The sequence below is a fragment of the Panthera uncia genome, unplaced genomic scaffold (assembly GCF_023721935.1).
Source record: "Panthera uncia isolate 11264 unplaced genomic scaffold, Puncia_PCG_1.0 HiC_scaffold_1100, whole genome shotgun sequence".
NCBI lineage: Eukaryota > Metazoa > Chordata > Mammalia > Carnivora > Felidae > Panthera > Panthera uncia.
Genome location: NW_026057701.1, coordinates 1 through 17,192, shown reverse-complemented (window position 1 = coordinate 17,192; position 17,192 = coordinate 1). Strand labels below are relative to the sequence as shown.

The 17,192-nt window shown below is 39.2% G+C and overlaps 1 protein-coding gene and 1 pseudogene across 1 annotated transcript; one reads left to right on the top strand and one right to left on the bottom strand.

Annotated features, from left to right (window-relative positions):
• Positions 1-6: 6 nt before the first annotated feature.
• On the bottom strand, positions 7-11,384 carry LOC125916758 (ankyrin repeat domain-containing protein 26-like). Its single transcript, XM_049623055.1, has 5 exons — positions 11,174-11,384; positions 9,132-9,315; positions 6,098-7,055; positions 4,171-4,317; positions 7-219 (listed from the first exon to the last, which is right to left on the bottom strand). The coding sequence occupies exons 1-3, from the start codon at positions 11,281-11,283 to the stop codon at positions 6,216-6,218; spliced, it is 1,134 nt and encodes a 377-aa protein (XP_049479012.1). The 5' UTR covers positions 11,284-11,384; the 3' UTR covers positions 7-219; positions 4,171-4,317; positions 6,098-6,215.
• Positions 11,385-15,522: 4,138 nt separating this feature from the next.
• LOC125916757 (dnaJ homolog subfamily C member 10-like) lies at positions 15,523-17,188 on the top strand (annotated as a pseudogene).
• Positions 17,189-17,192: the final 4 nt, after the last annotated feature.

The following is a 17,192-nucleotide window of genomic DNA, read 5'->3' as shown; positions in this document are numbered from 1 at the left end:
CACAATTCTGCATTTCAAAATAGCTCAAAGCTGGAATTTGTATCCAGCTGAACAATGATATACTGGCATAAGTAATACATTTCCCATACTACACTGCTTATCTGCTTTATAAGTAAACAAGTTATTTTCTGTGAGGTTTAAATTATACTTTTGCATATGATCTTTCATCTCCTCAGCATATCTTACGGCCTCTGCATGTCGTTCCAGTGCTTCTTGCAACTAAAATAAAGAAAAAAATAATTTTAACTACTGAAAATCTAGTAGAACACCATCACCTGTTTCTGTAACTAAACGTTTTTTTTTTTTTTTTTTGACTTGACTTGACTTGAGAGAGAGACAGAGAGAGAGCATGCAGAAGTGGGGAAGAGAGGCAGAGGGAGAGACAGAGAAAATGGTAAGCAGGCTGCAAGCTCAGGGTGAAGCCTGATGTGGGGCTCGGTCTCATGACCGGTCTCATGACCGGTCTCATGACCGGTCTCATGATGTGGGGTTTGGGATCATGACCCGAGTGGAAATTAAGAGTCAGGACGCTCAAACAACTAAGCCGCCCAAGTGTCCCTGTAACTAAAATCTTTTTGGAGCCAGCCACACTCTCCTCTACATGCTGATTGATGGCTACTCTGAGGTCATAACAGGAGAGTTGAACTGCTACACAGAGACTATGGCCGACAAAACGAAATGTTTCAATACTCTTACAGAATAGTTTACTAACCTTACTCTCCTACAAAACATAACATTGTTAATGTTTTTAAATTATATATGATCAGATAAATGTACAAATGTATCTATTGGTCAAATGGAGGAAATATAGGAATTTACCTTGTGGTAAACATTTCTATTTTCATATTCGAAGCACCACATCAACTATGATTTTATATATTCACATAGGTGTTGACGTTGCTATTCTCATGATTATAAAACTGAACATGCTGCCTTCAGTGACAACAAGATGTTTCATGGAAGAATTTGAGAAGCAATATCCTAGTAGGGGCCAGAATGCCTGGGTCTGAATTCCCAGTTCTGCTCGTTATGAGCTGTATGACCTTGAGCACACTACCTAAAACTCCCATGTCTCAGTCTCTGCATCTGTAAAATGAAGGTAGTAATAGCACCTACTGGGACACCTGAGTGGCTCAGTCGGTTCAGTGTCTGGCTTTTGATGTCAGCTCAGGACATGATCTCAGGGTCATGTAATTGAGCCCCACATTGAGCTCTGCATGGACAGCGAGGAGCCTGCTTGGGATTCTCTCTCCCTCTCTCTCTTTCTCTCTCTCCCTTTTTCTCTCTCTCCCTACATGCCCTTCCCCACAATCTCTCTCTCTCTTTCTCTCTCTCAAAACAAAGGCCCTTAAAAAAGTGATCTCAAAATAAATACTAATAGTATCTACCCCACTGGGATGTTGGGAAGATTAAATTAGGAAATAACAGATGAACAACTTAGAAGGGTACGTGGCACATAGTCAGCTCTAAGTGTCTGCATTTAGCATGATTACTGTTGCTGTATTTTGCGTTCCAATACAATGTGATAGTTTAGGCAGGTGGCCTGCCAACACAAGTGTTCCCCTATACAAATTATACTGAAGTTATTCTTCATTCCACCGCAAGTGGCAGCAAATGGGGAGCATGAGGCCCAGAATCTCTCCTCAGTACTTCACACAACTTTCGCCAATGCCACTAGCCAACAGTACTTTTTCCATTTATAATCCTTTTAACTTACTTCCTCTCTATACCATTCAGTGGACAATGCTCACAGACCAAGGTACAAATAGCACCTCCTTGACTGAGTAGTAGATCCTTTACATGACCATCAGAGGCAAGGGAAAGCCACTGACATGGAAATAATCGAGTCTTGCTAAACTAAAGTTCCTCAATCATTTCATGTCCGTATATACTGTTTACGTTAGGCTGCTTTAACATGTACTCTGATGAAGACATTAAGGCTTTGTGGTAAAAGCATATCAGAAAAGCTGTACCCAGATCTTTGCAGTTGGTAAAGTGTTATAAATCTGTAAATCCCAGTTCTGGCTGTGTAAGGAAGAAAGACAAATTTAGAGAGCTTTCTCATAGTGAGAGGGAAAAAAAACCCAAACATTTGATTGAACATTTCTCCTCTATTTGATTAAGTGCTTTTATTAATAATTTTACTTATATAAGTGTGTGTGTGTGTGTGTGTGTGTGTGTGTAGATATACACACATTTTTTTAACATTTATTTTTTGATAGAGAGCACGAGTCTGAGTGACGCAGAACGTGAGGGACACAATGGATCCAACGCAGGCTCTGCTGACAGCAGAGAGTCCGATGCAGGGCTCAGTCTCAAGAACGTGGAGATCATGACCTGAGCCAAAGGCAGACTCTGATAGGACTGGAGACAGCCAGGCACCCCTCAATTTTGTATTTCATTTCTTAGCATACATTTAGAATAAAAGCTTTGTTATACCAATGTTTCCAAGAAGAATTTATTGATACGGTATAAAGTACTTAATTTTATCGGAAAAACTGTTAAGTTAAAATATTTTCAATTTATACAAGGATAAGTACCACACGTATCAAATATTATTATCCCTTAAATTTATACTTAGGAAGACGAAATTACCTGTCATAAAAAAATAAAAACATCGAATAAAGGACTAAATTGTTCTGCGCAGGCTAGATGACAAGTGTCAAGAGAGTTAAGGCTAATGGGAGTTAGAACAGTCAGAGAAAGTTCATAGGAAAGGAGACTGTGAGACAAGTCTGAATAACATAGGTTTAGGCAAGAGGAACAGAAACTAAAAAGACAGCATGAGTAAACGGCAGAGAGATGGTGAAATCAACTCAGTTAACTCGGAGGATAAAATCTGATGACAGAGACATTAAAAACAGGTGTCCACACAAGAACTACGTGAATGTTCATAAGCAGCAGTATTAACAGGCAAAAAGTGGACACAACCCAAAGGTCCATCAACTGATGAATGGACAAGGGCCTTAGCCCACAATGGAGTACTGTTTGACAATAAAAAGAAATGAAGCACTGATATAAGCTGTAACCAACCCAGATGAACCCGGAAAACATTAAGTGAAGCTAGCTAGTCCCAAGGGACCACACGTTGTGTGACTCCATGTATATGAAATATTCACAAGAGGCAACTCCAGTGAGAGGCCAAGTAGTAGACTGGTGGTTGCCTGAGGCTGGGGGCAACGGGTAAGGGTTTCCTTTCAGGGTGAGGAAAGCATTCTACTTGATGGCAGTGATGGTTGCACGAGCGTACACAGAGACAGTGAACTGTGCGTGTCAAATGGGTGACTTTTATGGGATGTGTATTGGACCTCAAAAAGGCTTTAAAAAAACCCAATGGCAGGACACAGATAATGTCCTTAATTCTCGCTTTTGGGCGTACATACTATACATGATCTGAATATTTCCGTGCTTTGACAACATGTCTAAAAGGCAAAGAAAATGAAGGAAATGCCTAAGTTCAAGTGGTTTGTTAAGTGATCTTTCTGTACAAGTCATCCTGAAATCCATACAGAGTCTTCCCGAAAGTGAAGATGAGAACTAAGACAATTATCTGAAACATTCCATTAAACATTTTCTTCTGATTTTATCCAGCTTGCCTCATCATGGTAATAGAGATATCGTTAAAAAACATTGTTTAGCAGGGGACAAAATCTCTTGGGTCATCTGGGTGGCTACATCAGTTAAGCGTCCAATTCTTGCTTTCAGCTCAGGTCATGATCTCACGGTTCATGAGACTGAGCCCCACCTTGGCTCTACACTGACAGCATGGAGCCTGCTTGGGATTCTCTCTCTCTCTCCTCTCTCTGCCCCTCCCCTGTTAACATGCACGCACACACTCTCTCTCGCTCTTTCTCTCTCAAAATAAATAAATCAACTGTAAAAAAAGTTTTACATTAAGGAAAGAAAGAAAAAAGTCTCTCAATTTCTGTGAGGAAGGATACAAAAGCCTCAACTTTCCTAAGTATGATAAGAAAAAAACGTATAACGCAAATAGTAGAATGAAAGTCAGAGTTTACGAAATAAATGTATTGGAAAGATACTAAAATCATAATAAATTAATTACAATGAAAATACAAAAGAAAGCGGTCCATGGAAATTAGTATTCTAAAACACCTTATATTATTTAACCAGCTATAAGTTAACTGTTGACAGGTTACATTTACTACATACCTGACTTCTGATTCGACCTAATTTCTTCTTGAGATCCCGTGTCTCATCTTCCAGACGAAGATGTGACGTAACCTCGGGGGAAGCCTCTGACATAGACTGTTTCTTCAGAGTATCAGCCAGTCCTTGTTGAAGTTGTCTCACAACTACCTAATAAGACATTTCTGTTACTGATTTTCTAAATCATCTTATTATTAAATTATGTTAATAATAGACAACTCTAACATGCGTACTTTGAGAAATATCACCACATACATCAATTCACCTTCTTTTATTTTTTTTTAAATTTTTTTAACGTTTATTCATTCTTGAGACAGAGAGAGACAGAGCATGAACAGGAGAGGGGCAGAGAGAGAGGGAGACACAGAATCTGAAACAGGCTCCAGGCTCTGAGCCGTCAGCACAGAGCCCGATGCGGGGCTTGAAATCACGGACCGTGAAATCATGACCTGAGCCGAAGTCGGACGCCTAGCCGACCAAGACACCCAGGCGCCCCAATTCACTTTCTTTTAGCAACACATACACTTTCCTGTTCACTGAATTCAGTTAAAGAACAAAAAGTGTTATCTCCCTGCCTAGTCAGGATGATGTCACTTAGATAATGAATTCAGCCTCACTATCCATTCTCCACTGGTGAATTTGCAAAGCTTCATAACCTATGGAAGTCTCAAAAAGAAATGGGGACATAGTGGGCACAGCAGTCGTAAATTCTTTATTATGAAAGGTTTTCTCTCTTTTTTTTATGGCAGGCTTAAGTTACCGTCAGAGTTCCTCACATATCCAATCCTCTGCTCTTATCCTTCTAATAGACTCCTATTTCGGAACCAAAGTAAAGTCATTCCAATGGCCCCTGCTTCCACCCCCCTCCCCTGACCTCAGCTCCTACAGCTCTCTCCCCTACTCACTCCATTCCTGCTAAGCAAGAATCCTGCCACCCCTCCTTGGTCTGAAAATGGAGATCCAATGCCAAATTAATAAATCACAGAGAGATACAATTCTCTTTGTACTGGACAAACTTATGCCCACATGACAGTAACTGAGCTTCGAAATGAGCAAATTATTTGTAAAAATATTTAAAATAAGTTATAAACAGCAGTGGGAAGATTACTCAAACATGGCTTTCCTGACACTCACCACAGTTGTCCCAAATTATGATTTAGTGAAAAGTAGATACCTTTAAAGAATTAGGAGGTTGCAGGAACACATGATTTGAGACTGAAAATTGAAATTTATGTGAATAAAAATAAAATCATACCAACTTAAAATGTATAGAAAGCTACCAAAGGAAAAGTACTACCAGAAAGAGCACCTACACTTCATTTCATCTGGGAAATCTGAAGTGACTGTCCAGTTAACTCAATTAATTGAATCTAAGTTTCAAAATACTCATTTTACCTTTCAGCATTTTCATTTACCAGCTCACCACAGTAATAAAATGCGGTGGCAAAGATTACAATTATTATTGTAGGGGTGCCTGGGTGGCTTTCTCGGTTAAGCAAGCAACTCTTGATTTCGGCTCAGGTCATGAATCTCACAGCTCCTGACTTTGAGAGTCCTGTGTTGGGCTCCACGCTGGCAGTGCAGAGCCTCCTTGGCATTCTCTCTCTCTGCCCCTCCCCAGCTCATGTTCTCTCTCCGACTCTCTCTCAAAAGAAACTTAAAAAAATATTATTATAGCAGTATAAGACTATCATCTAGTAACAGTTTATAACTTAACCTCTTAAAGTTTCATAGGTGACATAGTATCTGTACTCAAATCAAAACACCTCTCAGGTCTAATTTTTATTTGCTGCGTACGAGTTACGCTTTTTGTTGATTTATAGTCTTTTTTTTTTAATATTCAACTAGATTCACAAGTCAGCCATAATCAAATATTACCTGAGTTTTCTTTCTGGAAATCTGAAAAATTTTTATCTTTCTGGATACTTACTTTTAATTTTGCTTTCTCATTTTTATACTTATACATTCTTTCTTCTAAGTGTTTACATTCATCGATTAACTCTTTATTTCTTTCTCCCAGCATAAGACCTTGTTCTCCACGTTTAGCTTTAAGGTTTTTTTTGGATATTCTGAAACGGGTCTTGGATATTAATCCCTAGCTTTTCTTTACTGTCAGCTTCGTTGTGAGCATCATCTAGTTGCTGTCTAAGCAACATATTTTCACTTTGTAGTTGAGATAACCTTTCCTCGAAGGATTCCTGCTTTGCAATGTAGTTATTCACTTTACTTTGTTCGTTCTGATACATGTGTTCAATTTCCATCTTCTGGCATTGTGTTTGGCTTAGGTCCCTTTGTACACATTCCAAAAGTAAAGTCTTTTCTCTGAGAGCATCTCTTATGTGATGGAGCTCAATTTCCAGGGCATTGAATTTACTTTCATCTTGAGAAAGTTGCCGAGAAAGAACTTCATTGTTATCTTGTAGTTTAGACACATCAAAATTCATCTTGTCCTGTAAGTGAAACCATTCATCTCTTGCTCTCTGGAAAGCAAGTTCTAGGTCTCTTCTTGATGTCTGACTCTGATCATGATCGTGTACAGCAGTAGCCAGTCTAGCACGGTATGATTCAACTTCTGCTTCCAGGCTCTCTTTATTTTGTTTTTCATTCTCCAGTTTAGACTTTAGCATCGTAATCTCAGCAGTCAGAACATTAAGCTGTCCACTATATCGGAATATTGTTTTTGATAATGTTTCCTCATTCTGTTTTATGGTCTTTTGAAGGTTGTCATTCTTTTCCTTTACACTTTCAATGTCTTCACAATATTTCGTTTCCTTTCTCTGGTTCTGATTTTTTATGGTGTCTCTTTCCAGTCTTAGCATGGCGATTTCATCCTGCAACATGTGGTTTTTATGCAACAGATCTTGTATTTTCTCACGACTATCAGAAAGCTAAGTAAAACAAAGGACATTTTCATATCACATTCAATAAAATGACATTATCATCCTTTTCTTTGAAATTAAAGCATAATCTATGTTTAAACAATGAAAAGGTTACAGGAGGTGCCAGGGTGGCTCAGTTGGTTAAGTGTCTGACTCTTGATTTTGGCTCAGGGAATGATCTCACATTCTGTGGGTTCAAGCCCCACATCAGGCTCTGTGCTGACAGTCAGGAGCCTGCTCAGGATTCTCGCTCTCCCTCTCCCTGCCCCTCCTCTGCTTGCGTTCTCTCTCTCTCTAATGAATAAAGAAACATAGAAGGAAAGAAAGAAAGAAAGAAAGAAAGAAAGAAAGAAAGAAAGATTACAGTAAGTGAATATCCAACTGGAAAAAAATGAAGTTGGCTCCAAATCTCAAATTTTATACAAGCATAAGTTCCCAAAAGTTCAGAACTTTAACTGAAGATAATGAAGGCATGAAAGTAAAAAAGAATTCGTGAGAAGTTTTCAGAATCTCAGAATTGGAAAAGCCTTTCTCTGATTTACAACAAACCAGAAGGCCTGAAATAAAAGATTAATAACTCTGACTACACTTAAAAATTGAGTTTACAGTAGATATCAAAAACACAGCTACCCCACAGTAAAATCGTTAGCTCTGCATCTACTTGGACAGATTAAATTTCCTAAAATTCTTTTTTTTCCTGAGAATATTTCATAGATGTCTACTTTGCTAACATTTCTATAGTCAGTTATAAGAATAGATCTATTGATAACTGACAAATCTAGGCAATGTATTATAATATAAACACTTCTCCATATATCAAAGAACTCATTTGGTTATCACAATTCTAGAATGGAGAGATTAAAACGGTGAGCTGCAGAACTCTCCCCAGGTCTTCTCACTCCACAACTAGTGCTCTTGCACCAACCACTGCTACTTCTCTAGTGTAAATACACAAATATGAAAGAAGTCTTGAATTTCAAACTACTGATAGGAAATAAGGTGAAATTTATACATCTCTTAGAAAATCATGAAATTATTTACTGCTGCAATAACTTGTATTTCCTCTTCATGTTGAAAATAGTAATAAATATAAAAGAGGGGAAAGACACTCCACTATTTTATTAGGAATAAAATACCTATCAATAAATTGTCATTAAGTGTATACCATAGCGTACCATTGTTTTCAAAAGTTCCTTGTAATGAAAGAGGATGCTACTTGAAGCAAACTGTTACTTTTCTCAAAAGTAGGAGACTTGATACCGAAAATATGATCTGGGAACTGGCTATACTCGTCCTCCTGTCCATTAGCAGAAGTGTTCAACTGATCTATTAATATATCAAGGCAGTGAAGTAACTGTTCAAAACCAAAACACATGTTGCTAGTAGCAATAGTTTTGAGATTAGGGAAAGCTCATCGATTCCTACAGAAAGTAATAAAAGCCTCTCCTTTGGATGAGGACATTATGAATGTCACTAGTTGTTGCAGACAAATGCATTTAATCAAGAATATTATTTTATCTGATGAAACAAAAAATGCCACCGTCCCCCATGCCCCTCCCCAAAAATATATGTGCTTTTAAAACCCTCTATAGTTTCCATGATGTACAGTGTTGGGTTTTTAAAATTTATATATACATACATGGAGAGAAAGTAATAATAATTAAAAAATAGAATGTATACAAATACATACACACATGTATTTCAAAATGACTAAAGAAGATATTTCAGAATTCGTTTTCTTATGAGCCATTTCTAGCACCTTTTGCTTGTAAAAGTGATTGTTTAGACTTCCATCTTGTAATACTCTGGCCTTCTGTTCTGGAGAAAGTTGCCACTGTCACTGCACTTTTCTACAACCTGGAGATACGTTTCATCACGATTTTGGTCTCATACCGTTAAAAAAAAAAAGTCAAAAGCTGAAGAGGAAAACTTTAAAAAAATGTTCCAAGGAACATGATCCCATGTTTTAATTTATTTTAAACCTAAATAATATATATTGAATCAAAGGGATACCACAGAATATATGTATAATACACTATATAATATTGATGGAAATAAACAATTTTTTATCAAAAAGTAATTTACCTGATTCAAATTATCTTTTGCGGCCTTCAATTCCATGTTTACTGTTCTAAGAGCAAGTTCAAATCCTTGTTTTGTTTCAACTTCTTTCTTATATTGGTCTTCTATTCTTCTTAACTTCTCCCTAATTTTTTCATACAACATATCAGCATTTCTTCTTTTTTCTTCCTCTTGTTTTAAAGTAAATCTGCAATTAAATGTGCTTATTTTAAAATTTGTTTTGTTAGAAATAAAAAGTTCCTCTTATGATCTGGCTCCACATATATTGGCTTACTGTCCAAATGAAATTTCTATGTTCTCAAGTTTGTTTTTTTTTTTTTCCTTTCTAGGGCTCATGTTTTTAATTTGTCACTTCAATCTCTTCCAAAACATATATACCGTTGAAAAGAAGCAAGGACAAAGCATTATGCAACTTAGTTACTTTTAGTCAGTAATAACTCTGGTAGATGTTGTAGGAAAGAAGTTTGAAATTATTCAAGAAAGTGAGATTTGAAAATTACCCCTTTTCCCACCGGTATAATTATTCCTCCACAGGACAGATAATTCAGTTACTCATTAAAAAGAGAAGTTGCTGTTTATAAACAAGTTTATCAATTCACTGGAAATACAATTTCCGCTTGACAAAACATTACAGGTACCTCCAAAAATGATGTGCAGTGTAAGAGAGCATCTGCAGATGTTGTTTACACAACATACACATGCAGATTACTGTCATCCAAGTCTAGGCTAGCAAGTCTAATATCTGTTGCCCTATACATTTTGTTTCTTCTTCCCAACACTTGCAACTTACCTTGTTGATGATTACCTACTTTATGAATCACTTAAAAATCCCTTCTAGAACAACACAGGATACATATCAATTAAGTAAACAATAGACAGTAATATGAGCTTTCAGCATACACTTTTGAATTAATTTTATCTACCTATGACAGACACGTTGGAAAAACTTATCAGTAATCACTTTCCGTATTACTTTTTTAAAAAATGTTTATTCATTTTTGAGAGAGAAAGGGAGAGCCCATGCAAACAAAGGAGGGGCAGAGAGAGAGAGAGAGAGAGAGAGAGAGTGAGGGAGACAGAAAATCCAAAATGGGCTCTGCACTGACAGCAGAGAGCTCAATGCGGGGCTCGAACTCACAAACCCTGAGATCATGACCTGAGCCAAAGTCAGACGCTTGAATGACTGAGCCACCCAGGCACCCCCATTTTCCTTTGTTTAAATTTTTTCTTGAGGGAGAGATGACACAAGTGAATGAGGGCAGAGAGAGAGAAAGAGAGACAGAATCCCACGAGGGGTAGAGAGCGAGGGAGAGACAGAGAGAGAGAGAGAGAGAAGAGGGGCTCACCCGAAGTGGGGCTCGTGCTCACCCCAAGCAGGGCTTGAGCCCACCCAAAGCTGGGCTCAAACTCACGAGATCATCACTTGAGCCGAAGCCAGATGCTTAACCAACTGAGCCACCCAGGCACCCCCACTTTACCTTTTAACCCCTGCATGTTAAGAATCAAATGGAATCAATTTGGGGGAATTTTACTGTCTTGAGAAAAATGACCATTTTATACTCTGTTGGTAGGTACAGAAATTAATATAAGCTTTCCTGAGAACAATTTAAAAATATGGATCAAAGACCTTTATTAAAATTTTTATACCTTAACCAAATTATATTGTATTGAAGAATTTATTCCAAGTAACCAGAAATGTAGAAACAGATTTATATAAAAGACATTCTTGACAGCACTAATTAAAATACAGAAAGATGAAAAACAAGCAGAATTCAATCGGTTAAATAATGATGTTTCTTGGACTATGGTGGACTTTTCCATGGCCATTAAAATTGTGATTTGGAATAGACATTAAATTATTAGAAGTATTCACTGTTAAGAACGTGCTGTGTTATTTCCAAGAATCTCACACTTCACAACACTGAAGAAGGTTTCTTTCCTGGAAAATCCTATAAGGTTAAGTTTGCAGTTACAAAACTGCCCCTACACATCTGTCGTACAAAAGTAAAGAGTTCAAATATTTCTTTAAAACCGACATGCTATACCTCAAACTGCATACTTCATGTTCCCATTCCACTTTTTGATGCTCTAACCGTGATATCACGTCTTTGGCTTCTCGTAGCTCGTTTTGTAGTGCACTAACCGTTTTTTCCATTTTTTTAATTTTTCCGGTAAGTAGTTTACAGTGATTTTTGTTACGTTTCTTTAATCTTTCATAGGAAACAAGTATATTTTGGATATTTAAGAAGACAGCAGAATCTGCATCAGAGGAGAAACAGAAACAGAAATAAAATATATGAGTACTTCTTGCATATACAGGACGGTGTATCTTCAATTCACTCATCCACACATTGAATAAATATATACCTTCAATGGAAGACATTATAGTCAGCTCTACAGATACACTAGAGAAGACCTCTGGTTCTCGATTAGCTTAAAGTTTAGTGAAGGAGAAAGACAACTCAAATGATAAGTCTAAATTCAGATAGTTCCTATTAGAAAACAGAGTTTTGTGATCATAACTTGATCCAGATTGGGCCCAAGAAAGATAGATTTCCCTGAAGAAGAGGTAACTATACTGAGGAATGAAGGATGAGCAGGAGGCAATTAAGCAAAGGAGGAAGACAAGCACTCTTGACAGTCTAGAGAATGTGCTGAAGTTCCACTGTAACCTGCTTCTGGCCGACATGGAGTAACACGTACTGATTGATCTTCCTACCTGAAGCAGGCAAAACCAAAACAGACAAATTACAATTTTAACATGATTTTCAAGACACAGAACTTCAGACAATGAAGGACAATGATCCCTGAAAACAAAACACGTTAGCCTAACACATGCCCAAGCTCACTGCCTTGAGAGAGTTTTCAGGCTACGACCCAGGAGACATAAATGATTTAAATAGACTCCACCAGACTCCTTGAGTCGAGGTGACGAAACTGAGAGTCTGGTGAATTCAAGGCACATAGAGATGACAGGTCAGCATCCAGGAGAGGAGAAAGCAGAACACAGAAAGAACCCTGGACATCTGCAGAGGGTCCCCTTTGGCTACTCAGCAGAGTAACAACCAATGCATACATGGAAGGAAGTCATCAAGGGAAAAAAATCTGAAAATATAGAGGAAACACTGCCTGGTGCTCCCACAGCACGAGGGACAGTATCTATTCACATTAGCTAGGATAGAAAAACTCATAATTTGCTTTAGGCTGATCACCTCTCTGGATTCATCCAATAATTCGTAATAGCAACACTAAAGGATCCATCTGTTTGTAAGCAACCTAACTATATCTCCAAACAAAGCATGAAAAGATAACTAGAGGCATAGAAAATATTCTTTTAAAAACCAAATAGCACTTACAGAGATGTAAATTATGTTAGACATGAACAATACGATGGACAGGAATAAACACATTTTAGACATCACAAAACAAAAGACTGAAGTTTAACATTGGAAACCCAGGAGAAAACTTCAAGGGGGAAATACACAATTGCCCAAAGAGGCAGGGGAAAGGGACAGGAAAAAAAAAATGGCTCAAATCTTCCTAAACTTCATGAAAACTATAATCCCACAGATCCAGGAAGGATCTGTCTAGGAAAGAAGAAATGGAAGTAAATTATTGTAATTTTCCTAAACTATATACGATGTGGTATAACATTAATGGAAGCTAGACTGTGATGTTTAACCCACAGACTATAAAACCTAAACCAACCACCACAATAGCAAAACTGAAAAGTTCTAGCTAGGAAGCCTAAATCAATAAGTGAATAAGTGAATAAATAAATAAATCATAAATGGATAAAACTGAATCATAAAAATGACTCGATTAAAAGAAAGCGGAAAAAGAAGAGAACAGGAACAAGGAGCAGATAGGACAAATGCAAATACATTCAAACAGCATGATGACAGATTCAAATCAACTATATCAATAATCACAGCAAATGAAAACGGTCTAAAAGCCTCAACTAAGACGCAGAGTGTCAGAATGGATAAAAAAGGAAGACTCAGCTATATGCTACCTATACAAAATGCACTTAAAATGTCAAGACGGAAATTTGTTCAAAAGACAGAAATATGATATAGCACACTAACACTTGACCAAAGAAGGCTGAGCTAGAGTGGCTATATGAATACCAGACAAAACAGTTTCAAAACAAAAAATTATTACCAGCAATAAACAACAGGTCATTGTATAATCATAAAAGGGTCAATGAATAGCAATCTTAAATGTTCATGGCTCTGTTAATAGCTTCAAAGTACCTGGAGCAAAAATTGATAGAACTGAAAAGCGAAATAGGCCAATTCACAATTATAGTCTGATATTTCAATAGGCACAACATCAGCAAGGACACAGTAGACTTGACTACCACAATTCTTCCCAAGGATCCATGGAACACTTACCAAAAGAGACTATACTCTGGGTCATAAAATAAATCTTAATAAAAGGAAGAAGAGGCCTGAAGTCATAAAAGTGTGTCTCCTGACCACAAAGCAATCAAATCAGAAATCAAGAACAAAAATATCTCTGGAAAATACTCAACTATTTGCGAACTACACAACACATCGAAATATCCCCTGGGTCAAAGAAAAGAGAACAAAATTAGAAAGGATTCTGAACTGAATGAGAATGAAACCACAGTAGAATTTGTAGAGTCCTGCTTTAGTAGCACTCACATGAAGACTGATGGCATTGAATGTATACATTAAAAAAGAAGAGGGAAGTGCGATGCTCCTTGCTGCCTTTGTGGCTCCTCCGCTGCTTCCCAGGCGCCCCTCCCCACCCTGCCCCTGTGGCAGCTGGAGAGCTAGAACTTTGTTCACCTGCCCACAGAGCTGGCTTTCAGCCTGGTGGGGGCGGGGTGCGCCACCTGCCCGGAATTGAAGGTGGGGGAGTAGCTGCAGGAGGCGACCACACTACCCTGAGGTGGGCAGGGGACGGACCCCCCCGCCCCCCACTCCACCAGGCCCCGCCACCCCCCCACCACTCCCCACCCCCACCACCCCGCCAGCGCCAACGCCCGCCCCCGCCACCCTCCCCGCTTCTGCTGGAGCCCAGGCGGCGACAGTGGCAGAGGCATGGGCCCTTCTGGAAGGGAGAGCCCAATGTCTGTGCACCTGTCTCCCCTCCCTTCCCCTCCCCCCCCTGCCATGGGTTTTGTGTTCTAGCTCCCATCTTTTTCTGATTACCTACATCATCACCCTTCTTCCAGCCGGCCTCGTTTCCCAGCTTCTTGCCACAGTTTCTCTCACTTAAGCCTCAGTTACTCAGGCTCTTTTTACCCTAGTCCTGCCAGAGACTTCGCACAACCAGCAGCACTTAATAGTCTCTTTCATGGGATGTCCCCGTCCTTCCCCTCTCCCCACATCCTATTCGGGGCTGATGGCAGCCAGGAACCCTTCCTATTGCATTTACCGGCAGTTTCCACCTGGCCCTGAGGCTTGGCACAGATCAAGTCCACCACGCCCATGCTGCGAAGGACCCCTAGGAGAACCACTTGTCCCATGGTGGTATTGGACAAGATGTTCTCTGTTTTCCTGGGGTTGTTTATTTTAGTCTGAATATTTGTTACTCTCCACCGCTATACTTTACAAAGGTATGTTCTGGTTGCATGACAAGGAGTTAGAAATGAGCCAGAGACCATTTGCAGGCAAGGAGAAGACTTCGACATTTAGGATTAAAGGAAGAAAGGAGAAACAGAATGTTAAGAAGGTTAGATTTCTCAAAGTATTTTGATATCTTTTGTGATCTGAGGAAGTGCAGATTACTGACCCTACACAGATTGACACTTTGGGAGAAAATTTCATGATGCTTGATTCGCTCTTGGAGTAACGTAAACACAAGTTCTCAAACCTGCATATTCTCTCAGCTGGAACCAGCTGTATATCTGAATGTTCACTTCCATCAGAACTTGTATAAGAGAAAGAATGGGAGTCTGGTTCAACAAAAATGACTACGTCCGGGACCTGAAAAGGGTCATTCTGGTTCCTAATAGTGTATATGGACATTTTAGTGGGCACAGATCGGGATTTTTACAGTTTACTTGGAGTATCCAGCACTGCAAGCAGTAGAGAAATAAGACAAGCTTTCATGAAATTGGCATTGAAGCTACATCCTGATTAAAAAAAGAAAAAAAAAAAACACACAAATAACCCGGGGCGCCTGGGTGGCTCAATCAGAGCGTCCACCTCCTGCTCACTCAGGTCATGATCTCACAGGTCGTGGGTTGGAGCCCCACGTCCTGCTCTGTGCTGATGCCTTGGAGCCAGGGGCCTGCTTTGGATTCTGTGTCTCCGTCTCTCTCTGCCCCAACCCACTTGCATTCCGTCTCTGCCTCTCTCAAAAGTAAATAAACATTAAAAAAATAATAAATAAATAAATAAATCAACCAAACAAACAAATGAATAACCCTAAAGTACGGAGTGATTTTTCAAAAATAAATAGAGCATATGAGGTACTCAAAGATGAAGATCTGTGGGAAAAGTATGACAAATGTGGAGAAAAGGGACTTGCAGATAATGCAGAAAATGGCCTGTATGAAAGCTGGGATTATGGTTGTTATGACTTTGGTATTTATGACGATGATCCTGAAAGCAGAACATTGGATAGAAGAGAACTGGATGCTGCTGTTAATTCTGGAGAACTGTGGTTTGTGAACTTTTACTCCCCAGGATGTTCACACTGCCATGAATTAGCTCCCACATGGAGAGACTGTGCTACAGAAGTAGATGGATTACTTCGAATTGGTGCTGTTAACTGTGGTGATGATAGACTGCTTTGCCGAATGAAAGGAGTCAACGGATCTCCCAGCCTCTTCCCTTTCAGGTCTGGAATGGCCACAGTGAAATATCACGGTGACAGATCAAAGGAAAGTTTGGTGAGTTTAGCCATGCAGCGTGTTAGAAGCACAGTGACGGAATTATGGACAGGAAATTTTGTTCGCTCCATAGAAACTGCTTTTGCTGCTGGCGTTGGCCGGCTGATCATTTTTTGTTGCAAAGGAGGAGATTGTTTAACTTCATAGACACGACTCAGGCTCAGGGGCATGTTGGATAGTGTTGTTAATGTAGGACGGATGGACTGTGCCACCCAGGACAAACTGTGTAAAAGTTTGGTATTATGACAAGTATTACTGCCTATTTTCCTCCTGGCGCCACATTAAATAACAGAGAGAAAAGCAGCGTTTTGTTCCTTAATTCATTGGATGCTAGAGAAATATATTTGGAAATCGTGCATCGTCTTCCAGATTTTGAACTGCTTTCGGCAAATACACTAACGGGTCGATTGGCTCGTCATTGGTGGCTCTTATTGTTTAGTTTTGGAAAACATGAAAATTCAAGTGATCCTGAGTTGAAGAAACTCAAAACTCTACTCCAAAGTGAACATATTCAAGTTGGCAAGGCTGACTGTGCCTCTGCACCAGACATCTGTAGTAATCTCTCTGTATTTCAGCCATGTCTAGCAGTATTTAAAGGACAAGGAAGCAAAGAATATGAAATTCATCACGGAAAGAAGATTCTATATGATATACTGGCCTTTGCCAAAGAAAGTGGTAATTCTCATGTTGCCACGCCTGGACCTCAAATTTTTCCTGCCGATGACAAGGAACCGTGGCTTGTTGATTTGTTTGTGCCATGTTGTCCACCATGTCGAGCTTTATTGCCAGAGTTACAAAAAGCCTCAAAGCATCTGTGTGGTCAGCTTACGTTTGGTACACTAGATTGTACGGTTCACGAGGGACCCTGTAACACATAAAGCATTCAGGCGGATCCAACAACAGTGGTATTGAACCAATCCAAGGTTCATGAATATGAAAGACATCACTCTGCTGAACAACAGATCTTGGAATTCATAGAGGATCTTAGGACTCCTTCAGTGATCTCCCTGACGCCCACCACTTCCAATGAACTAGTTAAACCAAGAAAACATGATGAAGTCTGGATGGTTGACTTCTACTCCCCATGGTGTCATCCATGTCAAGGCCTAATGCCAGAATGGAAAAGAATGGCCCAGACACTAACTGGACAGTTACTGTGGGCAGTATAGACTGCCAACAGTATCGTTCTTTTT

Bases quoted from the DNA above. Each gene is read 5' to 3' on its own strand.
- LOC125916758 (XM_049623055.1), bottom strand. From the start codon at position 11,283: ATGGAAAAAACGGTTAGTGCACTACAAAACGAGCTACGAGAAGCCAAA. The intron at 9,316-11,173 runs GTATAGCATGTC...ATTTAATTGCAG, and splicing joins CATGAAGTATGCAGTTTGAG to ATTTACTTTAAAACAAGAGG. The intron at 7,056-9,131 runs GTAAATTACTTT...TGTTTTACTTAG, and splicing joins CAAAAGATAATTTGAATCAG to CTTTCTGATAGTCGTGAGAA.